The sequence below is a fragment of the Mus musculus genome, chromosome 2, assembly GCF_000001635.26.
Source record: "Mus musculus strain C57BL/6J chromosome 2, GRCm38.p6 C57BL/6J".
Taxonomy (NCBI): domain Eukaryota; kingdom Metazoa; phylum Chordata; class Mammalia; order Rodentia; family Muridae; genus Mus; species Mus musculus.
In genome coordinates, this window is record NC_000068.7 from 114,552,542 (window position 1) to 114,578,350 (window position 25,809).

The 25,809-nt window shown below is 38.6% G+C and overlaps 1 protein-coding gene across 5 annotated transcripts in view; it reads right to left on the reverse strand.

The window, feature by feature from the left end:
- The window catches only part of Dph6 (diphthamine biosynthesis 6), a 138,631-nt gene that overhangs the window by 36,126 nt on the left and 76,696 nt on the right, over positions 1–25,809 (reverse strand). For 4 of the 5 annotated variants that reach the window (XR_866334.3, NM_001356439.1, NM_025675.5 and 1 more), the window contains exons 4-5: positions 16,936–17,009; positions 15,379–15,497 (exon numbers count right to left, since the gene is read on the reverse strand). Coding sequence is in view for 4 of the 5 variants with exons in the window: in NM_001356439.1 (NP_001343368.1) it covers positions 15,379–15,497; positions 16,936–17,009 (193 nt within the window). In the remaining variant the exon portion in view is untranslated. Of the gene's footprint in view, positions 1–15,378; positions 15,498–16,935; positions 17,010–23,039; positions 23,947–25,809 lie in introns of those variants that run through there. The other variant, XM_006500019.4, reaches the window with a different exon arrangement.

Below are 25,809 nucleotides of genomic sequence, written 5' to 3' on the forward strand. Positions count from 1 at the left end.
ACTAAACCCATCTGGTCCTGGGCTTTTTTTGGCTGGGAGACTATTAATAACTGCTTCTATTTCTTTAGGGGATATGGGACTGTTTAGATGGTCAATTTGATCCTGATTTAACTTTGGTACCTGGTATCTGTCCAGAAATTTGTCCATTTCGTCCAGGTTTTCCAGTTTTGTTGAGTATAGCCTTTTGTAGAAGGATCTGATGGTGTTTTGGATTTCTTCAGGATCTGTTGTTATGTCTCCCTTTTCATTTCTGATTTTGTTAATTAGGATGCTGTCCCTGTGCCCTCTAGTGAGTCTAGCTAAGGGTTTATCTATCTTGTTGATTTTCTCAAAGAACCAACTCCTTGTTTGGTTAATTCTTTGAATAGTTCTTCTTGTTTCCACTTGGTTGATTTCACCCCTGAGTTTGATTATTTCCTGCCTTTTACTCCTCTTGGGTGAATTTGCTTCCTTTTCTTCTAGACCTTTTAGGAGTGTTGTCAAGCTGCTAATATGTGTTCTCTCTAGTTTCTTTTTGGAGGCACTCAGAGCTATGAGTTTTCCTCTTAGGAATGCTTTCATTGTGTCCCATAAGTTTGGGTATGTTGTGGCTTCATTTTCATTAAACTCCAAAAAGTCCTTAATTTCTTTCTTTATTCCTTCCTTGACCAAGGTATCATTGAGAAGAGTGTTGTTCAGTTTCCACGTGAATGTTGGCTTTCTATTTTTTATTTTGTTATTGAAGATCAGCCTTAGTGCATGGTGATCTGATAGGATGCATGGGACAATTTCAATATTTTTGTATATGTTGAGGCTTGTTTTGTGACCAATTATGTGGTCAATTTTAGAGAAGGTACCATGAGGTGTTGAGAAGAAGGTATATCCTTTTGTTTTAGGATAAAATGTTCTGTAGATATCTGTTAAGTCCATTTGTTTCATCACTTCTGTTAGTTTCACTGTGTCCCTGTTTAGTTTCTGTTTCCATGATCTGTCCATTGGTGAAAGTGGTGTGTTGAAGTCTCCCACTATTATTGTGTGAGGTGCAATGTGTGCTTTGAGCTTTACTAAAGTTTCTTTAATGAATGTGGCTGCCCTTGTATTTGGCGCATAGATATTCAGAATTGAGAGTTCCTCTTGGAGGATTTTACCTTTGATGAGTATGAAGTGCCCCTCCTTGTCTTTTTTGATGACTTTGGGTTGGAAGTCAATCTTATCAGATATTAGGATGGCTACTCCAGCTTGTTTCTTCATACCATTTGCTTGGAAAATTGTTTTCTAGCCTTTCATTCTGAGGTAGTGTCTATCTTTTTCTCTGAGATGAGTTTCCTGTAAGCAGCAAAATGTTGGGTCTTGTTTGTGTAGCCAGTTTGTTAGTCTATGTCTTTTTATTGGGGAGTTGAGACCATTGATATTAAGAGATATTAAGGAAAAGTAATTGTTGCTTCCTGTTATTTTTGTTGTTAAAGTTGGCATTCTGTTCTTGTGGCTGTCCTCTTTTAGTTTCGTTGAGGGATTATTTTCTTGTTTTTTCTAGGGCGTGGTTCCCGTCCTTGTATTGGTTTTTATCTGTTATTATCCTTTGAAGGGCTGGATTCGTGGAGAGATAATGGGTGAATTTAGTTTTGTAGTGGAATACTTTGGTTTCTCCATCTATGGTAATTGAGAGTTTGGCTGGGTATAGTAGCCTGGGCTGGAATTTGTGTTCTCTTAGTGTCTGTATAACATCTGTCCAGGCTCTTCTGGCTTTCATAGTCTCTGGTGAAAAATCTGGTGTAATTCTGATAGGCTTGCCTTTATATGTTACTTGACCTTTTTCCCTTACTGCTTTTAGTATTCTATCTTTATTTAGTGCATTTGATGTTCTGATTATTATGTGTCGGGAGGAATTTCTTTTCTGGTCCAGTCTATTTGGAGTTCTGTAGGTTTCTTGTATGTTCATGGGCATCTCTTTCTTTAGATTTGGGAAGTTTTCTTCAATAATTTTGTTGAAGATGTTTGCTGGTCCTTTGAGTTGAAAATCTTCATTCTCATCCACTCCTATTATCCGTAGGTTTGGTCTTCTCATTGTGTCCTGGATTTCCTGGATGTTTTGAGTTAGGATCTTTTTGCATTTTCCATTTTCTTTGATTGTTGTGCCGATGTACTCTATGGTGTCTTCTGCACCTGAGATTCTCTCTTCCATCTCTTGTATTCTGTTGCTGATGCTGGCATCTATGGTTCCAGATTTCTTTCCTAGGGTTTCTATCTCCAGCGTTGCCTCACTTTGGGTTTTCTTTATTGTGTCTACTTCCCTTTTTAGGTCTAGTATGGTTTTGTTCATTTCCATCACCTGTTTGGATGTGTTTTCCTGTTTTTCTATAAGGACTTCTACCTGTTTGGTTGTGTTTTCCTGTTTTTCTTTAAGGACTTGTAACTCTTTAGCAGTGTTCTCCTGTATTTCTTTAAATGAGTTATTAAATTCCTTTTTTATGTCCTCTACAATTATCATGAGATATGCTTTTAAATCCAGGTCTACCTTTTCAGGTGTGTTAGGGTGCCCTGGACTGGGCGAAGTGGGCGTTCTGGGTTCTGAAGATGGTGAGTGGTCCTGGTTTCTGTTAGTAGGATTCTTACGTTTACCTTTCGCCATCTGGCAATCTCTGGAGTTAGTTGTTATGGTTGTTTTTGTTTAGAGATTGTTCCTCTGTTGATTTTGTTACCCTCTATCAGCAGACGTGGGAGACTAGCTCTCTCCTCTGAGTTTCAGTGGTCAGAGCAGTCTCTGCAGGCAAGCTCTCCTCTTTCAGGGAAGGTGCACAGTTATCTGGTGTTTGGACCTCCTCCTGGCTGAAGACGAAGGCCCAAAACAGGATCTTTCCCAGAAGCTGTGTTGCTTTGGCCAGGAAGGTGGCTGGTTGTCCGGAGCCCAAGATGGCGCCGCCTCAGAAGCTCTGTGGCTCTCGCCTGTCCCAGAAACGGCTGGCCTCTGTATTCCACACCGTCACCTGTGCAGCCTGCCCTCCTTGGAGTCCCGGAGCCAAGGAGGCTCCCGCCGGGGCCCAAGGCAGAAACTTCTCGGGCCGGGCGGACCCCTGTGCTCTCACCAGGAAGGTGGCCGGTTGTCTGGAGCCCAAGATGGCGCCGCCTCAGAAGCTCTGTGGCTCTCGCCTGTCCCAGAAACGGCTGGCCTCTGTATTCCACACCGTCACCAGTGCAGCCTGCCCTCCGTGGAGTCCCGGAGCCAAGGAGGCTCCCGCCGGGGCCTGAGGCACAAACCTCTCCTGTTTTCTCTTTTAAATGGTAACATTAGAGAGTGGAGGAAAGAAACACACAGCAGAATACAAGAGCATACTTGTAAATCAGAAATTTTATAAGGAATTATATTCAGAATTTGTAAAACAGCATATACAACAATTTGAAAATGGCAGAAAGGGCTACAGAGAAGGCTCAGTGGTAGAACGTTAGCCTAGCATGGCTTAGACCCTGGACTTGATCCTACACATCCATGCATACACACTCAAATGATTTGAACTCTTGTCATTTACTAAGTATATGAGATGAGCAATGTCATTAGTCACTAGAAATGTATAAAATAATAATGGCACGAAATGCAATTATATCCACTGGAGAGCTATAGAAAGAAAGAGAGGAAACACCACAAGTTGATAGTATGTAAAAAACAGGAAGCCTCCTTGAAAGCTGGTAGGAAACTAAAATGGTAAAAATTACTCTGGAAGTCAACTTGGCAGTTCCTCAAAATTAGATACATATGGCATCATGATACAGAAATTCTATTCCTAAGCATATATTCAAGGGAAATGCAAACACATGGTAACAGAAAATCTGCATAAACGTTCACAGGAGGGGTCTTTACAATCACCCTTAAGTAGGAAGAACCCAATGTTCATGGACCGAAGAAGAGCTTAATAATATGCACTATAAAATATCTCTGTCGTGGAATATTATACAGATACACAAATACCCAGAAATGCTCCATGATATAATATGGGTAAAACTTGTAAATATTATTCTTAAGGAGCCAGTCCTAGTAGGTCTTATATTGTAGAATTCCATGAGTAAGAAGTCGAGACAGGAAAATGTATAAAGATAAAAATAACTTTTCCTTCTTATGATTGGGCCTGGGAAGAAAAGCTAGAATTGGAAGGAATCAGATATTGATAGCAAGTGGGCAAGAACTTTTGGTTGGAGGGGAACAAAACTGTTCTAAATTTAGATGTGGTAATGACTGAACTTGTATGTACATTTACTTAAAATTATATTTTGAACTTTAGACATGTATAGATAAAACAGCTGGATGCCCAGTAAATTGAGTTAAAATTCATAGTATCAGGAAGATGAGGCTGAGGGCTGAGCTGGGTACCAGAGGCTTTGCCCACCATGTACAGGTGTTTGCAGGTTCAATCTGTATAACTGCCGAGGAAGGGTAGGGAATGCATTGTCAGATATCACATGGGTAGAGGCAGTATTAACATTGTCATCCTAAGATGATTATTGTTATTTTAAAATTATTTTACTTTGTTTGTGTGTGCACTACTATCAAAAGCCCCTAAGTATCATTAAAACACAAGGACTATTTATATTGACCAAACTATAGCATGCACTATTCTCTTTTCTTTTTTTCTTTTCTTTTTTTTCCCCTGAGACAGGGTTTCTCTGTGTAGTCCTGGCTGTCCGGGAACTCACTCTGTAGACCAGGCTGGCTTCGGACTCAGAAATTTGCCTGCCTCTGCCTCCCAAGTGCTGGGATTAAAGGTGTGCGCCACCTCCGCCCGGCTAGCATGTGCTATTAACCTAAAGAAGTTTATACAATTCAGACACTTTAAACACTGTTTTAAAGATGGATATATGGTATTACTAGAAATCAGGTGCTTCCTCAATCTGACCTTAGGAACTCAGTGCCTGAAACCAAGTCATCTGGCCTTGCTCAGGCAGTGGTCCCTGCCAGTGCAGATTATCTTCCTCCTCCTCTTCCTCCCTACTTCCTCTTCCCTACTTTCTCCTCCTCCTCCTTCTTTTCTCTCATTCTATCTCTCTTGTTCTGTCTGTCTTACTCTGTCTGTCTGTCTGTCTTTCTCATGTTCACACTCTGAGATGGCCTTCTGTGCCCCCCACACCCATGATCTGTTCCAGCATTCTGACCCACCAAGGTTCTTTGCTACTAAGTCCTAACAGATATGTTATACCTAATATAATTCTGCTTGGGCATGTTATACATTTTTCATAAAGATATTTTTTATAATTTCATGGAATTTTTACCAGTAGTACCCATCTACTAGATAATATCACATCAAATACACATTCCTTGAGGGTGGTCTTCTAAACCCTGTACAATTCAGTGATTCTCAACCTCTGGGTTCTAATGCTACAGGGCTCATAGATTAGATATCCTGCATATCAAATCTTCATATTACGATTCAAGAAAGTAGTAAACTTATGAAGTAGCAACAAAGTAATTTTATGGTTGAGATCATCACAAGAGGAGGAACTGCATTGAAGTGTCTCAGCATTAGGAAGACCACTTTGATATTCTATACTTGATAACCAAGCTAAGCAGATAATAGAACCTGATTTCTACTCTGCTCTTGTAGATTTCTTAGCAATATATTCTTTTGACTCACATTCAGAGTGCAAAGCTTCTACTACTGAAAAAGGACATATGCACAATTCCTTTGTAAGAGCTGTTACCACTGAAATGGTCAGAACAGTAACTGTAAGCTACCCAAGAACTGTGTGGGAGCTGCAGGTCCTGAATTACCACAGTGAGACTCTTAAAACAGCTGGCAACACTGCTACTATTAGGTGGCAGCTTTAGGTTATCAACTTCCATTTTTTGTAGAATAAAGGTCCAGACATTTTCTTACCACCCGATAGGGTTAGCACCAGATTGATAAGAGATATCTAATCTGGGACTCTGGATTACATTCCTCGACATAATTTTAATTCATGTGTACACCCCTTTTCATCTCTTACAGTTCCCAATATTTCCATTTATTAACTGTTTTGACATAAACCCTTTCTTCTATAATTAGGCTTTCTGGTTCAATAGATGTGTTATTAGACCAGAGGGCCAGTAAAAACAGTGGCCTTGGTAATAACTTCCTTAGAAAACACTACAGGATTTGATAAAGACTCACAGGGCACTAAGCTTTGTGTTCACAGAAAGGTCTTAAATGGCTGCATTGGGAGGAAGGTAGGCATACATGCCTTTAAGAAGATATACTGCAGATTCATTTGATCAGGTTTTTATGCCACTGCCTTCCTCAAGACTTGTTATCTACTAATGTAATGTGAAAGGAAAATTAAAAATGGAAAACATGATTTGGCTAGTGGAACTGACATACTAAGTTTTGTTCACAGATAAAAGTAGCTTATGTTTTCTAGATGCAACATTAAACACAGGCCTGAATCTCCATGTCTTAGTTCAGTGTTCTATTGCTGTGGTAAGATGCTAGTACGTAAAGCAACATGGGGAGAAAGGGTTTTACAGTTTGTAGTTCACCATCCTGGGAAGTCAGGCACTCAAGGCAGGAACCTGGATACAAGAACTGAGGCAGACAACTTGGAGGCATACTGCATACTGATTTGCTCAGCCTTTCTTACACAACTAAAGATCAACAAACCTGGGATGCCATCTCCAGTTAGCTGGGCCCTTCACTCTCAGCCATTACTCATGGCTGAATTGCCTAGAGGCCAATCCTGTGAGACCTACCTTGTGAGATGGAAAGATATAAGGCTTCCTGTACTCCCCTTGTCATTTCATTCTCTCCTCCCTGTTAGCACCTCTCCCAGCAGGATCCTACCAGTACTTCTTTAGCTGATCTCTCTCTCTCTCTCCCTCTCTCTCTCTCTCTTTTCTTTATTTACATTTCAAATGTTATCCCTTTTCCTGGTTTCCCCTCAGAAAAAAACCAGAAAAACAGCCCCCACCACCAACCTACCCACTCCTGCTTCCTGGCCCTGGCATTCTCCCACACTGGGGCATAGAACCTTCATAGGACAAAGGGCCTCTTCTCCCATTGATGTCCAACTAGGCCATCCTCTGCTGCATATGCAGCTGGAGCCAAGAGTCCCACCATGTGTGCTCTTTGTTTGGTAGTTTAGTCCCTGGGAGCTCTGGGAGTACTAGCTAGTTCATATTATTGTTCTTCCTATGGGGCTGCAATCCCCTTCAGCTCCTTGGGTCCTTTCTCTAGTTCTCTTAAATCTATGTGTTCTCAGGATCAATTAGTTACTTTATTCAATGTATAAGGACAAACAGGACACTTAGCTGTGTGATTACAAAATGGTTTTAAATTGTTGAATTGGGAGGAAGGTATGAATATACCTGTATATGCTTTCAAAAATATTTACTGTTACTTTGCAAATGTATCTTTCAGGAAGCAGAACAATTTCCAGTGATCGGCAAAACTGGTCTTGTACTTTCTCTCTGGCTGGGATCTCCTCATCCCTTATTTATATCAAAATTCATCCAGATAAGAGCAGTCCAGATAAGGACTTCCCCTCTAGCAAGTACTGCCATTGATTTTTAAAATCAATGTACTTATTGTTTTTCTACAAGTATGCAATTAATACATTTACAACAAAATTACATAAGTCCTACGGGGATTATTTTAGTTAATGGAAGGACTAGAAGGTGTAACAACAGACAATTGGCCTTATTTTCCACCAGTAATTTCATTTTCTAATAATAGTACCTCCTATGTCCTTCAAAATCAAATTTTTTTCACTAAAGGAGAAAGGAAATACAGACAGAATACAGAATCAGTATAGTTCTTAAACAGTCCAAAATTTGATTTAAATATCATCAAGTTCTGATGCATGAGATATGTATTTAGACATGTAGACGAGTATGATCTGAAACCAGAAAACCAAGGGCTTCTTGAGGACAGGATGCTCTATGTCTAGGACCAAGAGTGGACCAGATTATTACATAAGGTCACACCAGCATTACTGTCATAGTGTCAAACTGAAAATGACTAGTACAGCATCAACTACTGGCAGAGTTAAGTTATACTGTTACACTGACAAATCATCTTGTTGTGAGGATGCACACAATACTACTGTCTCCGAAGTGTAAATGCTTCTCATAAAAAAAAACATTTTGAGCCAACAACGTCACAGACACAGTTAGAGAATATAGTATGCTTCCACTTATGAACATCACAAGTACAGCAGTTGGGTGTGACTAATTTAGGGCACTAGCCTATCATGTATGAGGACCTATGTTCCCTCCCTTCCCTACAAAAGTTTGAAAACTAAAAGAGAAACTTAATTCGGTGTGAGCAGACTTGCTAACTGTGGGAGGGCAAGTATTGATGAAGGCAATGGTAGTAATACTATCTAAAATGGGAGCTCAGTTTAGCTATGTTTTGTTTCATTGAAGTACATACTTAGCATTAATATATTTTTGTATTTGTCATACTTTAACAAAATTTCCTAAAGAACAAAACACAAGGAATACCGGGCAGTGGTGGCGCACACCTTTAATCCCAGCACTTGGGAGGCAGAGGCAGGCGGATTACTGAATTCGAGGCCAGCTTGGTCTACAGAGTGAGTTCCAGGATAGCCAGGCCTACACAGAGAAACCCTGTCTCAAAAACAAACAAACAAACAAACAAACAAACAAAAAAACAACAACAAAACCCCCCAAAAACAAAAACAAAAACAAAAAACAAAACAAAAAACCACAAGGAACATCTATATTAAGTACATGGAAAAAAAATCTCTAACATAAATGCAAAGCAAAAAGGGTATGTTACAGATCACTATGTGGAAAAGATGTAATTCATATAACAATAAAGGGAAAGCAGAGTATTTATAAGTATACTCATAAAAATTCTGAAGTATAATCTATTATCATGTATGCTTGTAACTATAGGAAAGGGCAACAAAAATGGAAACAAAATACTTACACACCTTTCCCTTTGAAAAGGTATGATGTAACAAGAATGTTTTCTTTCAATCTCATTGACATATAATCAAAAACAAGTATTTCTCTAACTCCATGAGATGTTGTTTAAGTGAAAACAGGATAAAGCTGTTTATATAATAAGCTGTTAATATTAAAAACTTAAGTTTACTGGTACGTGCCAGATACTACTGTAGGCAGCGAAGATAGAGGGAACTAGCCACTGAGTCATTTACTACCAGCCAAGGAATCCCGGGAGTGCTTTAGACTACTAGGTTGTAGTCTTTCTCCATGCCAGGACTTCCTAACCATGTCCTGACTGCATCCTTTTGGAATAGTAAAATGTATTCATTGTCATTTTATCCCTCAAGGATAAGATTTGCTTTTTTATTTTTATCAGTAGTTACAGTTAAGAGATTATCTGGAGTCCTGAGAGACTGTGAACTTTTAAGCAGTGTTGAGTAAAACTGTGGAGAATTTGAAGCTGACTAGATATATTTTGTATTATTATATGACCACAATTCTTTGAGGATGAAGTAGTAGAAGGTCCCACAGCATGGGATTAATAGGCATGCGCCACCACTGCCCAGTGCTGGTAGAGGATCTTAAGAAGGACATTAATAACTCTCCTAAAGAAATAAAGGAGAACAAAGGTAAATAGGTAGAAGTCCTTATAGAGGAAGCACAAAAATTCCTTAAAGAACTACAGGAAAACACAACCAAACAGGTGAAGGAATTAAACAAAACCATCCAGAATCTAAAAATGAAAGTAGAAGCAAAATTAAATCACAAAGGGAGACAACTCAGGAGCCATAGATGCAAGCATCATCAACAGAATACAAGAGATAGAGAAAATCCCAGGTGCAGAAGATTCCATAGAAAACATAGACACAAGAAATCCAGGACACAATGAGAAGACCAAACCTAAGGAAAATAGATATAGATGCGAATGAAGATTTTCAACTTAAAGAGGCAGTACATATCTTCAACAAAATAATAGAAGAAAACTTCCCTAACCTAAAGAAAGAGATGCCCATGAACATACAAGAAGCCTACAGAACTCCAAATAGAGTGGACCAGAAAAGAAACTCCTCCCAACACATAATAATCAGAATAACAAATGCAATAAATAAGGATAGAATATTAAATGCAGTAAGGGAAAAAGGTCAATTGACATATAAAGGCAGACCAACCAGAATTACACCAGACTTCTCACTAGAGACCATGAAAACCAGAAGATCCTGGACAGATGTTATACAGATCCTAAGAGAGCACAAATTACAGCCCAGGCTACTATACCCAGCAAAACTCTCAATTACCATAGATGGAAAAAACCAAAGTATTCCATGACAAAACAAAATTTATACAATACTTTTCCGCGAATCGAGCCCTACAAAGGATAAAACTCCAACAGAAGAAAGGAAACTAGACCCTAGAAAAAGCAAGAAAGTAATCTTTCAACAAACCTAAAAGAAGATAGCCCAACAAACAGAATCCCAACTCTAAAAAAAAAAATAACAGGAAGCAACAATTACTTTTCCTTAATATCTCTTAATATCAATGTACTCAATTCCCGAATAAAAAGACATAGACTAAAAGACTGGCTACATAAACAGGACCCAACATTTTGCTACATACAGGAAACCCACCTCAGGAACAACGACAGACACAACCTCAGAGTAAAAGGCTAGAAAACAATTTTCCAAGCAAATGGTCCCAAGAAACGAGCTGGAGTAGCCATTCTAATATCGAATAAAATCGACTTTCAACCTAAAGTTATCAAAAAGGACAAGGAGGGACACTTCCTACTCATCAAAGGAAAAAATCTACCAAGATGAACTTTAAATTCTGAATATCTATGCTCCAAATGCAAGGGCTTCCACATTCACTAAAGAAATTTTAGCAAAGCTCAAAGAACAAACAATAATACTGGGAGACTTCAACACCCAACTCTCATCAATGGTCAGATCCTGGAAACAGAAGGAAAACAGAAACACAGTGAAACTAACAGGATTTTTGGACCAAATGGATTTAACAGATATCTATAGAACATTTTATCCTAAAACAAAAGGATATACCTTCTTCTCAGCACCTCATGGTACCTTCTCCAAAACTGGCTATATAATCAGTCACAAGACAGGCCTCAACAGATACAAAAATATTAAAATAATCCCATGCATCCTATCAGATCACCATGAAATAAGGCTGATTTTCAACAATAATAGAAAAAATAATAGAAAGCACATATACAATATGGAAGCTAAACAACACTCTACTCAATGATAACTTGTGAAGGAAGAAATAAAGAAAGAAATTAAAGAATTTTTAGTGTTTAATGACAATGAATACCCAAACTTATGGGACACAATGAAAGCAGTCTTAAAAGGAAAACTCATAGCTCTGAGTGCCTCAAAAAAAAAAAAAAAAAAAAAAAAATGGAGAGAGCATACACTAGCAGCTTGATAGCACATCTAAAAGCTCTAGAACAAAAGGAAGCAAATTCACCCAAGAGGAGTAGACAGCAGGAAATAATCAAACTCAGGGCTGAAATCAACCAAGTGGCTACCTTGCCTAAAGCAATCTACAGATTCAATGTAATCCCCATCAAAATTCAACTCAATTCTTCACCTAGTTAGAAAGGGTAATTTGCAAGTTCATCTGGAATAACAAAAAACCTAGGATAGCAAAAGCTATTCTCAACAATAAAAGAACCTCTGGTGGAATCACCATCCCTGACCTCAAGCTGTACTACAGAGCAATTGTGATAAAATCTCAATGGTACTGGTACAGCAACAGACGAGTAGATCAGTGGAATAGAACTGAAGACCCAGAAATAAACCCACACACTTTTGGTCACTTGATCTTTGACAAAGGAGCTAAAACCATCCAGTGGTATAAAGACAGCATTTTAAACAAATGGTGCTGATGCAATTGGCTGTTAGCATGTAGAAGAATGCGAATTGATCCATTCTTTTCTCTTTTTTTGTCATTTAATTATTTTTTTATTATTAGGTATTTATTTCATTTACATTTCCAATGCTATCCCAAAAGTCCCCCCCACCCTCCCACACCCACTGCCCCACCCACCCACTCCCACCTTTTTGCCCTGGTGTTCCCCTGTACTGAGGCATATAAGGTCTGCACAACCAATGGGCCTCTCTTTCCACTGATGGCCAACCAGGCCATCTTCTGATATATATGCAGCTAGAGCCATGAGCTCTGGGGGGGGGGGGGGTACTGGTTAGTTCATATTGTTGTTCCACCTATAGGGTTGCAGATCCCCCCAGCTCCCTTGGTACTTCCTCCAGCTCCTCCATTGGGGGCCCTGTGATCCATCCAATAGCTGACTGTGAGCACCCCCCTCCCCCCAGCTCCCTTGGTACTTCCTCCAGCTCCTCCATTGGAGGCCCTGTGATCCATCCAATAGCTGACTGTGAGCATCCACTTCTTGTGTTTGCTAGGCCCCAGCATAGTCTCACAAGAGACAGCTATATCTGGGTCCTTTCAGCAAAATCTTGCTAGTGTATGCAATGGTGTCAGCGTTTGGAGGCTGATTATGGGATCCATTCTTATCGCCTTGTACAAAGCTCAAGTACAAGTGGATCAAGGAACTCCACAAAAAACCAGAGACACTGAAACTTATAGAGGAGAAAGTGGGCAAAAGCCTCAAACATATGAGCATAGGGGAAAAATTCCTGAACAGAACACCAATAGCTTGTACTGTAAGATCAAGAATTAACAAGTGGGACCTGATAGTGAGTTAATATCCAATATACACAAAGAACTCAAGAAGTTAGACTCCAGAAAACCAAATAACTCTATTAAAAAATGGGGTACAGAGCTAAACAAAGAATTCTCAACTGAGGAATACCAAATGGCTGAGAAGCACCTAATGAAATGTTCAACATCCTTAATCATCAGGGAAATGCAAATCAAAACAACCCTGAGATTCCACCTCACACCAGTCAAAATGGCTAAGATCAAAAACTCAGGTGACAGCAAATGCTAGTGAGGATGTGGAAAAAGAGGAACATTCCTCTATTGCTGGTGGGAGTGCAAGCTGGTAGACCCACTCTGGAAATCAGTCTGGCAGTTCCTCAGAAAACTGGACATAGTATCATCTAAGGATCCAGCAATACCTCTCCTGGGCATATACCCAGAAGATGCCCCAACTTGTAATAAGGACACATGCTCCACTATGTTCATAGCAGCCTTATATAATAGCCAGAAGCTAGAAAGAACCCAGAAGTCCCTGAACAGAGGAATGGATACAGAAAATGTGGTACATTTACACAATGGAGTATTATGCAGCTATTAGAAACAATGAATTTATGAAATTCTTAGACAAATGGATGTATCTGGAGGATATCATCCTTAGTGAGGTAACCCAATCACAAAAGAAGTCATTAGATATGCACTCACTGATAAGTGGATATTAGCCCAGAAACATAGAATACCCAATATACAATTTGAAAAACACAAGAAAATCAAGAAGAGGGAAGACCAACGTGTGGATACTTCATTCCTCCTTAGAATAGGGAACAAAATACCCATGAAAGGAGTTACAGAGACAAAGTTTGGAGCTAAGATGAAAGGATGGACTATCCACAGATTTAAACTTTTATTAGTTAGACACAAATGGTTTGTAAATTCAGTTGTATTCTTTACTCAAAGGTTTAAAACCACTAACTCAATATTTCTATTCCCTCCTGAAGCACATATTAAATGCCAACATACAACACTAGCTATATATTATCATAAAGGGGACAATGTCAAATTCTTTGGCTTTATCCTTCCTTCTAATGGTAAGATCTGGTAGTGAAAAAGACCAGTATCTTCCAGCATGGTATAGAATGAACTTCAGGACAGCACTGTTTCATCTTAGAAAATCCAGTAGAGATTAAAAATCATGCAAAGAAACAGAGTATACTCTGCACAGATTCACCCGGAACTGCATCAATAAATATGTCTTCATTGTAGACTATAATCTAAGAGTTTGTCTTAATTAGGGTTTCATTGCTGTGAAGACACACCATGACCTCAGCAACTCTTTTTTTTTTGAAGATTTATTTATTTATTATATGTAAGTACACTGTAGGTGTCTTCAGACACTCCAGAAGAGTGCGTCAGATCTTGTTACGGATGGTTGTGAGCCACCATATGGTTGCTGGGATTTGAATTCAGGACCTTTGGAAGAGCAGTCTGTGCTCTTATCCGCTGAGCCATCTCACCAGCCCCTCCAAAACTGTTATATTGGAATATATTTGTTTACAACTGGCTTACAGTTTAGAGGTTTAGTCCATCATCATCATGGTGGGATGCAAGGTAGCATTCAGGAAGACATGGTGCTTGAGAAGGAACTGAGAGTTCTACAGCTTGGTCTGCAGGCCACAGAATAAAACTGAGAGCCACTAGGCCTGCTTGAGCTTCTGAGACCTCAAAGCCTACCCCTAGTGACATACTTCCTCTAACAAGGACACGCCTACTCCAATAAGGCCACACCTCCTAATAGTGCCACACCCTATGGGACTATGGGGTTATTTTATTCATAGGACCACAGAACTGCTCAGTAGATTTCTCTCATAAATGAGGTTACACTTTGTCAACCATTTTCATTTTAACCGTGAAAGAGAATGGCTGCACATTCACTAGAGAGTATTCAGGAAATAAAGCGAAGAAGTGTTTACCAAGTACTGGTCAGTGCTGCAAGTGCCTCACCTTTTCTTAAATGCTGTTTGAAAACACAAATGTATTAATAAAACCACTTCCGAGACTGGAGGGGCGAACACTCTGAAGGGACGTTCACATCGCAGTTCGGCCTTGCCACCCGAACCTTCAGAGCATCTTTGGGATGGGTTCGTGGATTAAATTGGCCTCAAACGTGTAACCAAATGAATACTACGATATAAGTTCAAAACCACAGTTTCCTTTTGCTCACACAACAAATAACACACTCTCTGATGGGACTTTTCTTCCATGATTCTTGACAAAAAAAAATATTGCTCTTTTAAAAAATAATACAAAGAAAACCATTCTGTTTTAGTACTATTAACAATGTTAAAATACAAGATAAATATTTGGTGACAATTATGTAATTTAAGAGGCTTCCAAAAAAGAAAAGAAAAGAAAAGAAAAGAAAAGAAACACAAAAAACCAAACACCAAAAAAAAAAAAAAAATCACACCAGCAATCCCTGTATTTTCTGTTTACATTAACCTTAACTCCAAATTAGACAGTAATTTAGAAAACCACATTATCAGTTTTTATCACTAAGTATAACTTCATAGGAGATGCTCACTATTTTCTATTTTCTCTTCTGCAAATATGCAAACAGCTATTTCAAAATTCTCTCTCTCTCTCACACACACATACATGCACACACAGTATTTACTTCATTTATGACTCCACATGTTTATGTCTAAATCACTGGTCCTTCTTTAGTGCATATCTATGGAGTAGTAGACAAGTGTTCTGAAAATTTGATTACATACCCAAAGCTGCTACTTTGATGATAATGGCCTTGATATTAGAAGCTATCATCTCTCGGAGCAAATCTTCCTGGTTTCTTTGCCAAAGATAAGCTAAAGGCTGGAGATTGAGTCGTTTACATCTGCAAAGTAAAAAGAAAAAACAAAATCAAATGATATGGTTTTGTTCTATATTAGCATATTAGGGTCCCCAGAAACATGATTTTAAACATAATATTTCTTTCAAGGATTTTAAACATTTAAAATGCTCCCCCTTCTTTCCCTCCCTCCCTCCCTCCCTCCCTCCCTCCCTCCCTCCCTCCCTCCCTCCCTCCCTCCCTCCCTCCCTCCCTCCCTCCCTCCCTCCCTCCCTCCCTCCCTCCCTCCCTCCCTCCCTTCTTTCTTTCTTTCTTTCTTTCTTTCTTTCTTTCTTTCTTTCTTTTTTGAAATGCCTTGTGGAGCAAGAGAGATAGCACACAGAATAAGGCACTTGACCTGCTGTCTGAGTTCAAGTCTGGAAACCCCACAGTGGAAGGAAAGAAATAACTCCTGTAAATTGTCTGCTGAACTCCACACGTCCATCATGGGATGCACATATCGGCATACGCAGATACACACATACACAAACACAGATGGCAAAAAAGAAAATAAAACATACAAATGTCTTGCACATTTAATTTTTAAGGACTATGTGCAAACATAAAATTAAATTTCCAGGTGACTAGAAATGTCAACTTTAGTAAGTCTTTAAATTTAGAAATTAATGCCAAACAACATATCAACATCAATTAATAATTATTCTCATTTTTAATGCTTCCATAGATTGGGAAATAGTTACATTAACAGGCATGATAATCTCATGCTTTACAAGTTTATCAGAATCTCCATATGCTAAATGTCCAGGGGCAAAGAAGGAAAATATTCTTAACTGTTTTGAGACAGTTTGGCAAGGTTTTAGACCAACTGACTTCCTGATGGAGTAGTATCACCTATACCTTAGGCCAAAACTGAACATAGTATTCATTTACATATTCAGTTTAGTCAAAATGTATCAGAAACACTTGGTTTATCCAGGGGGTAGGGTCACTGAAAAGCGTGCATATCCCAGTGGATGAGCACGCAGCACGTGCACACAGACAGGACTTCTCAGACCCAGCGTGTGTCTGAAGAGTAGCAAAGGAGGGGCAGGAGGAGGGCGTGGCATCAAGAGGAAGACTTGAGGGCTCTGAGAGGAGGTAGGAGAAAACAGTGGGCCTATGGCAGTACTTAGTTGTATATATTTATTAATTTCCCAAAGAAAAATAAGAAATAGAAAACAAATATGACTTGTGTTATCTGGGTAAGCATATGTTTAGCTCTGTAGAGCATGTTTAACATATTTACTCATGTTTTAGGTACATTTATTTATTTTTTTATTCATTAACAGTGCTTTTTATTTTTGGAGGAGTTTGGGATTACAATTCTAGCCTTGCATGTTCTGAGCACACACTCTGACACTAGGCTTAGTGTCAACTTTTTATGAAATTAGTTTTTAATCTATCCCAATTTTAAAATTAGTTGTTTGAATTGGTGTACTCTTACACATTTTCTACTCGTCCACGTTGATAGTCAGAGAGTATAGCACCTACTGATACCCCTTCGATTTCTTCTTTTTCCTGAAAATAAAAGAAGAGATACATATAAAATAAAAAATAGGCATCTGGTTTGTATCATACTTCAAAAATTACACATAGTTCTACCTCAAGACACAGGTATACCATTTATGTGTATATGTCTGTTTATGGACGCAGGGCTAGGAAGGAAAGGGTGAAGAGGGAAAACAGCCTTAGGGGGTTGGAGAGGAGAACAGGGTAAGAGAAAAGAAAGACTATTGGAGACTGGGAGAGGAGATGATGTAGGGAAAGGGAGGGGAGGAGCATTAGTGAAAACAAAGTCACTATGAACAACATTCTGAACACCGTTGCTTTGTATGATAATCATAAAAATTTTTAAAATGTTTTGGAATGAACAAAAAACCCACTGGTATTTCCCCAAATTATCTACTGTTGCAATAATGACTGATATCTACGACCCACTAATATCCTCCAAAGCACTATAATTCTCACTTAATATTCACCAAAACCTTAAAGCAATTATTTCTTCTTAATAATACACATTCTCTGAAAAATCCTGTTAATATTATAGTTTATACCCAACCAACCGGCTGCACTATTATATCTAGTAGAATGACTACTCCTCAGTCTTAAGTCACATATAAACTTCATTTGCTGTGTTTAACAATCATAATTACTGCTGCTCAGTGGAGATTCACCTGTGTACCTAGCTCCAATTGTGATTACTGGGTTTCTGTTTCCTCATGCATAAAATGAGCATCATAATCCCTGTTTTGCCTGTCATTGTGAAAGTTCCAATAATTTGGGAAATAGAGTGCCTCGCACTTACTGCATCCTGAGTCAGCGTTTCCCTCTTGCACCATTTCAGTTGCCATCAGTGCTACTTAAGACACTGCTGAGACTACTTGCGGCTGCCAAGAACAGCGTTTTTTTTTTCTCTCTTGTCCCCACATACCTCAAAAGTTTTAACTCGACTGGACTGGAAGAATCTAGCTTCCTGGGTGTAAACTCTATTGCTCATTGTCATTTCTCCACAGTGTTCTAGAATTCTGCACACTCCACTTCACAGCCTAGTTGTAACAAATTTTTTACAACAGACTCTCGAAAATTCTAGGGATAATGACAAGTTCTGCTGGATCCTTACACATTCTGAGTGTTCTTTACACTAGGGGCAACAGAGCTTAAGGGAGAAAAATCTCTCAGTGACTATGATCTGGTGAAAACGGTGACCAGGCTCTGTTCTCTCTCTCTCTCTCTCTCTCTCTCTCTCTCTCTCTCTCTCTCTCTCTCTCTCTCTCTCCCTCCCTCCCTCCCTCCCTCCCTCCCTCCCTCCCTCCCTCTCTCCCTCCCTCCCTCTCTGTTTTTCTAGACAGGGTTTCTCTGTGTAGCCCTGGCTGTCCTGGAACTCACTTTGTAGACGAGGCTGGCCTCGAACTCAGAGATCCAACTGCCTCTGTCTCCCAAGTGCTGGGATTAAAGGCCTGTGCCACCACGCCCAACCAGGCTCTGTTCTCTAACCCACAACTGCTCTTATCTGAGAATAAAAAGCCCAAGATATGATAAATCAACAATGAAGACAAAACCATGGGCCTCTCCTCATTCTAAACTTGACTGTTGATGCATGCAGTTTTGTGCAAGCCTGCTGGTGACAGCTGTAGCTGCTGTGAGATCATCACTGCATTGTGCATTTCACATCCCCCTGCTTCTGATTATTACATTCCTCTTGTCCCCTTCTCCCATGTTGCTCTTTTTGCATCACACATCTATGATCTCATCTGCCATGAGTTTTTAATTGGGTCAATAGGACAAGAAATGATTTTTTTCTTATGGACCAGACTCAATGGCAATCAAAGAGCACTTGTTTGTTTGTAAGGCGTACAGTCTGCTGCTCTATCAGTAAGCACATCTTGCCCAGTGGGTTCATACTGTAGTCCCTAAGGCTTTCAGCTGGGCATGACTAGTAATTCTTGATACAGGTGCCCATCTTTGTGACCTCAGCAGTGTACACTGCATCCTGCTTCGCCCCGCTGACCCCTGCTGGAGCACCTAAGACCATCTCTGACTTTTCCACCTGGTCTTCTGCGTGTCACCACTTTGCATCCCAGACCACTTTCTTTTTAATAGGACCAGAAACTAAACACCACCTTTTTAAGATCTGCCTCTTACATGTTCGTCTGCAGTTCTCTGAAAAAGTCTTACTGTGGCTTTTGTTCTAGAAAAGTCTACATAAAGCATAACTCAGTAAATGTCTATACTTTAACAAAGTTGACCATGAAATTTTACAGTGTTTCTGTACTCTCACTACCACATAAAACACAACTAAGAAAATAATACTTTGTAACATATATGACAGCAATGAAAATCTTTGTTTTAAGTCAGTGAGGCATAGTAGGAAAAATGACAAAATTATAACAATATGCAATTTTTAAGAGAATACATACAAATGATGTCAAGACTCAATAATAAATAAATACAGGTTAAAACTAGATAAATTTATAAAATGAATATTTATGTTTTAAAATGTAATAACATTCATAGTGGATGAGGATATGGGAAGAGCATAACTGCAGATAGCCATACTAAATTAGTTGCTATACATGCTTTCTGAAGGATAACTTCACAGTGTATATCATCCTGGGCTCACAAACATTGTATAAGAAATTATAGTCTGTCAAAGTAACTATAAACAAGTTACAGGTGAGGATAGCCATCAAATTTATATTATACCTATAATTTGAACAAAACCTGGAAAATTCTAAAATCCCAAATAATAGAAATAGTTGAATGAATCATAGAATATTATGAAGAGAAAAATAAAACAGTCATGGAAAACATATTTTTCAAGGATATAAAGACATGAAACTATTTATGATAGAAAATTAGCTGAAGGAAATATACATCAAATAAAAATGCATGCATTAAAAAATCTATAGCCACAGAAAAAGAAACAGAAATAGATCATAAGAAATAAATAATAATTATTCCCCAATAGGAGCATTTTGTTTTTGCTGTTTTTATTTCAAATTTTATACTTCCTCAAACATCATATTATTGTTTTCCTAATCAGTGGGGAAATTACTCAAAATGCATGCACGCACGCACGCACGCACGCGCGCGCGCACACACACACACACACACACACACACACACACACTGCACACGCACACACAACACACATTTATGTCCTGGCAATTGGGAAGCAAAATTATTCATTGTTTACCAAATACCAATTTAAAAAGTTCTAGTATGTCCTATATTATATTTTAAAAAAATCACTTAAAAACAACACAGTGGGTATCCTTGGGAAATTAAAATTTTGTGGTGATAAATATAGGAGACTCTAATATACTGTGACATGTCTAAGTAGAGCCCAGTGAACTATACAGAAGGGAAATACTGATGGAGAGTGACATCACGAACTACTTATTTATCTAATTCTGGTGCCTTGTGCAAGGGGCCATGCATCTCAGGCTGTTCTTGCCCTCCTCCTGCTCCTCCATCTCCAAGGTACTGGGATTACAGGCATGTTCTCCAAATCTAGGCATTTAGAATTGTCTACTGTTTAACTGTCTTCCTTCACACACACACACACACACACACACACACACACACACACACACACACACACGACCCCACAGAATTTTTTAAACGCAGACTGTAAAAGTATAAATAACTAATCTGCTAACAAATCTGAACAGGAACAATTGTTAGACTTCATTGGTAGCTGCTGCTAAGCCTTCCATATTAAGCAAATGATAGACTCTGCCATGCTATTTTAAGCATGGAGAGAAATATAAACATGGATGTATTCATTTGAGTTTATGACCTAGTCCTCAAAGATTGTTAAATATTCTTACAAATAGTGCACCAAGAAGATTTACACTCAAGGCTAGAAGTTGTTCTGTGATATGTAGCTAATGCTGTGTGTCCTTATTCATACACAAAGCTCTAGTCAGAAAAGACAATGATGAAGGCAGGCGGTCATACAGAAGTAGTGATAATCTTATGCTGAGGTTCTAGGCAGGTTTAAAGGTAGAAAACTAGAACCAAGTTAAGATTTTATTCATTAATATTATTCACTTCTCTCAGTGTTGAATATTTGGCTCATGAAACCCCCAGATTGGAAACAAGCTGTACTTTTTTTATAAATGAAAATGAGGCCTATTTATTCTACTGATGAGAAGATATGCATCTTGCATTTATCAGAGATTTTTTTTTTTGAGAAATGCCTATTACCAGTATTGCTCTGTTAATGAGTTCTTGCCTGTTGAGAAAAAAAATGATCTGCTGAATTTAAAATGTTTTTCATCAAAAAGGCATTCTAACATTTTAAATATGAATCATTCCTCAAAGACATACTCTTGCATTAGCCTCTAAGTGGCAATATTTGGCCTTCTGGCAGCATAGCATTATTGAGCAAGAAACCATTATGAATGTCAATGATGTTCTGCACCCTGCATAACTAAACTAGATATTAATATGGCTAGGTAAGTACCATATACTTTTTCTTTAAACTGCTAATTCTTCATTTAATCTAGACAAATAAAGGTAACTAGAGAAACATACCATTTAAATGAAATACGTCTGTATGTGGCACTTAGAATATAAGATCACTAATATATTTATTAAGTTAAAAATTATTGTTACTTTTTTGCACGATCAATAGCAACATTCTAAAATGGAAAGCGATCACCATCTGGCTTGTCCCATTAAACACTGATCTCAAGACAGAATATTAGATCATTAATTTGCAGCATTACCATCCCCTTTCGTGAGATTTCACAATTAAATAAGGGAAAATGTTGTTATGGCTGAAAATTAAATGATAAGAAGTTACAGAAGATGAAAATGATTTGTCAGTTCCTTCCATTTAAACCCAACAATGCATTATTTTACTTTTGCTTCCCCATCTTCTTTGTGAGTTCAACTCAAACTCTACGTTATCTGACTGAAAAGAAGGGTAGAGCTGTAGGTGTTTTTCCTCTTTGAGGCCAAGGCATTTTTTTGTTGACAGGTTAAGGTAGTTTATTATAAATGCGTTGAGGAACCACCTATGTAACCTCCATAGTGGCTGTAGGAGTTTCAAACCCTACCTACAGGGTATAAGGAGTCCCTTTTGTGTGCAGTCTCACCAACAGTTTTAATTCCCTTTATGAGTTACTCTGACTGAGGTAAGACCCAGGCATTTTGAACATTTCTTTGAAGATGACGCAGTTTCCCTGAAGTGATGCTGGAATGACTGCATGGTGATACTGAGAAACACAGTACTTGAAATATAGTGTGATGATGAATTCAAGGTGAGTTAATGAACACTGAAACATGTAAACTTTGGTTTTATCTTCTTCATATTTTTCCTTTTATTAAAAATGGAGTTTTTCCTGACATAATCTATCCAGATTACATTTCCCCCTCTCTCTACTCCTTCCTGTCCTCTCCTATTTCCCTCCTATCTGGACCCACTCCCTTTCTATACAATTCCCATCAAAACTCTAATGTAACTTTACACACACAGACACATGCACACACACAGAACCTTAAAATCTATATGGAAATGCAGAAGACTCAGGACAGCCAGTACAACCCTAAACAATAAAACACTGCTAGAGCCATTACAATTCTTGACTTGGAGTTATAGTAGAGAATCACAGTAATAATCAGCATGGTCTTGGCATAAGAACAGACTTGCTGGTCAATGAAAAAGGTTGAGGATCCATGCTCCTACAGCCAGCAGGTTTTTGTTTTTTGTTTGTTTTTGTATTTTGTTTTGTTTTTGACAAAGAGGCCCGAAATACATAGTGAAGAAAAGACAGCATCTTCAAGAAATAGTGCTGGAAAACCCATATAGCCATATGTAGAATCACGCACAGGGCTGGCACAGGTCTAAGATGGATGAGGTCCCACTGCTGAGAGAGTAAGCAGAAACAAGCTCTCATCCCTAACCCTGAAACGATCTCCAATTGATAACTATTCACAAGGAAATTTTAGGTTTCTCCAACAGCCTCAATGGTTCTACAAATCACACTCAAAGGCAGGCCCCAAGCCCAGAAGTAGATGACCAACTCAGTAGTTTTTTTTTTTTTTTTTTAAAATCTCACAGCGATTTGTCTGGGCATTGTTTCTAACCTTATATATATTTTGTTTAAATATTATGATTTGTTTAAATGAATTGTGTGTGTGTGTGTGTGTGTGTGTGTGTGTATGTGTGTGTGTGCGCGCGCATATGAGAGAGAGAGAGAGAGAGAGAGAGAGAGAGAGAGAGAGAGAGAGAAAGAAAGAATGAATAAACGAGAATATATGAGTGCCCAGCCCTGATGATCCCTGGTGATTTTTCTTTGGATCATTTGTTTGTTTTGTCCTTTTCTGGTTTGGTTTTAATTTCATCTTATTTTATTTACTGTTGTTATTATTATTTTAGATGTCTGTATTTTAATAAGAGAGAAAGGATGTGGACTGTGTGAGTACGGAAGTAGGGACTATATGGGAGGATTTGAGGAAGGGGATACAAGAATTATGATCTGTATGACAAAGAAATCTACTTTCTATTGGGCCCTATTTGGCTTTGGTTTGGACCTTGAGGACAAACCCGAGCCTGGCTCAAGTTTCTGTAGCCTTGTGGGAGTGCCTAAGCCTGGTTCAAGTTTTGAGACCTGTCTTAAGTCACTTCTGTGTTGGGGTGACTCGGCAAGACCTGTTTGGCCCTGCCTTTGCACGCCTTTGCTGATGTAGAACTTTGCAATTGGCCCTGTCAGTCACTCCATACACTCAGTCACCCTTCTCAGCCTCCTATGTCAACTTATTCCACCAAAAATTCCCCTCCCTATGTTCCGAACTTATATAAGCGAGGGGCTTATGCCATAAAGTTGATTGAGTTTCTGCTTTGACAGACTCCTGGCCAGGGTATGTTTCTTTTGGGCCATCGACACTGCTCGGCGTTGGAGAGACCCCGACGGGGCTGGGACCTCTCTCCTCTAGCCTGGACCTGCCAGCAAGCAGAGAGAGAGAGAAAAAAAAATCATGAAACGGAATCCTATTGCCCATCTTACAAGAAACTCAACTTCAAATGGATCAAGAGTTTCAATATTAACACTAGATACCTTGAATCTGATGGAGGGAAAAATATGGAATATGGTTGAACTTCTAGGCACAGAAGAATTTTTAAATGGGACCCAAGGTAGTGTAGTCATTTGATCAAGAATTGATAAACAGGGTCTCTTAAAATTAAGCAAGTTTGTGAAGAGCAAAAGACATCATCATTTGAGAGACTGGGAAGACGAGTTTACTACATAATCATTATCCAGAGGGTTAATGATTAGAATACAAAAAGAGCTAAAAATCCAAAGCAAAACCAACCAACCAAACAAACAAACAAACAAAACAACAACAACAACAAAATCTAAACACTGAGGAAATTAAGTCCCCAGTTGGTGATGTCACCTTGTTGGAGACATTGTGTCACCAGAGTTCAGCTTGAGATTTCAAAAGCAAAAGCCATTTTCAGTTAGCGCTCTCTTTTTCTCTGCCTCATGCTTGTGGATCAGATGTAAGCTCTCAGCTATTGCTACAGCACCATGTCTGTCTGCAGCTGCCATGTTCCCAACAAAGAGAGTCCTGGAGTTTCACTTTGAAACTATAATCCCAAATTTACATGATTTCTTTTATAAGCTGTTTTGGTATTAGTGTCTCATCACTGCAGTATAAAAGTAACTGAGATAATATGAGATGAAACCAATCAAGAGAGTTCTGAAAAGAAGAAATTCAGTGGTTGAGAAACATTTTAAAAATATAGGTGGGGAGAAACGGAGTAGAGTAAGGAGAACAATAATCAGGATAAATTACGTATGAATGGACAATAAAAATGTGGTACCCAATGGAATGTTAATCAGTTATTAAAAATGAAATTTGTAGGAAAACTTATGGAACTGAAAATAATCATTCTGAATGAGATAATCCAGAGAAAGATTCTCTTTTATATGTGGATGACAACGCCGAATCTTAGATATGTAGGTTTAAATTGAACCATCTTTATACTTTAGAAATCAGGAAAGTGGCAAGGACCATGGGTGGGAGTCTTTCAAGGGAGAGCAATTAGACTCTAGGCGACATGAAGGGGTAGTGTTAATAACAGAGCAAGGAGAATTTAGTGGGGAGGGGCCTGGGATTATGTATAAACATAAACATTCATATTATAAATGTAAACAATTCTTAAAAATGATGTAAAAATCAAGTCATAAATATCAAAACCTAGCATATCTTTTTTGAAAGAAATTTAAAATGGATATGAAATATACACTAGAACACTTCCTCAAGAAGTGTTGACTTCAGATTATAACAGTATCTTCTAATATGATGAACTTAGTCCTTTAGACATCAAATTCTAAGATCCACTAATGTGATAAACCTTGTGAAATTATATGAAATGAAGACCAATATGGATTAAGAGTTTAATAAAGTACAGAGATCAAGACACTTACTAAAATAGGTTTTAGTGCTTGTTTCAATATCAGTTATAGAGAAGATACAGAAATATGTCAGGGTCAAATGGTTTGGAAAACAATATTTGTTACTTTTCTACTATTGTGACAAACATCATGACCAAGGCAACTTAGAAAGAGCTTCCTGAAGGTTACAGCTCCAGAGGTTTGGAGTCTGACCATCATGGTTGGGTTCTTCGTAGAAAGCAGGCAGACATTATGCTGGAATAGTTAATTAGGGCTTATATCTTTATCTACAAGCAGGAGGCAAAAAAAAGAGAGAAAGAGAGACTAAAATGGTTTAGCTTTTTGAAACCTCAAAACCTATCCCCACTGATACACATTCTCCAACAAGGACACACTTCCTAATC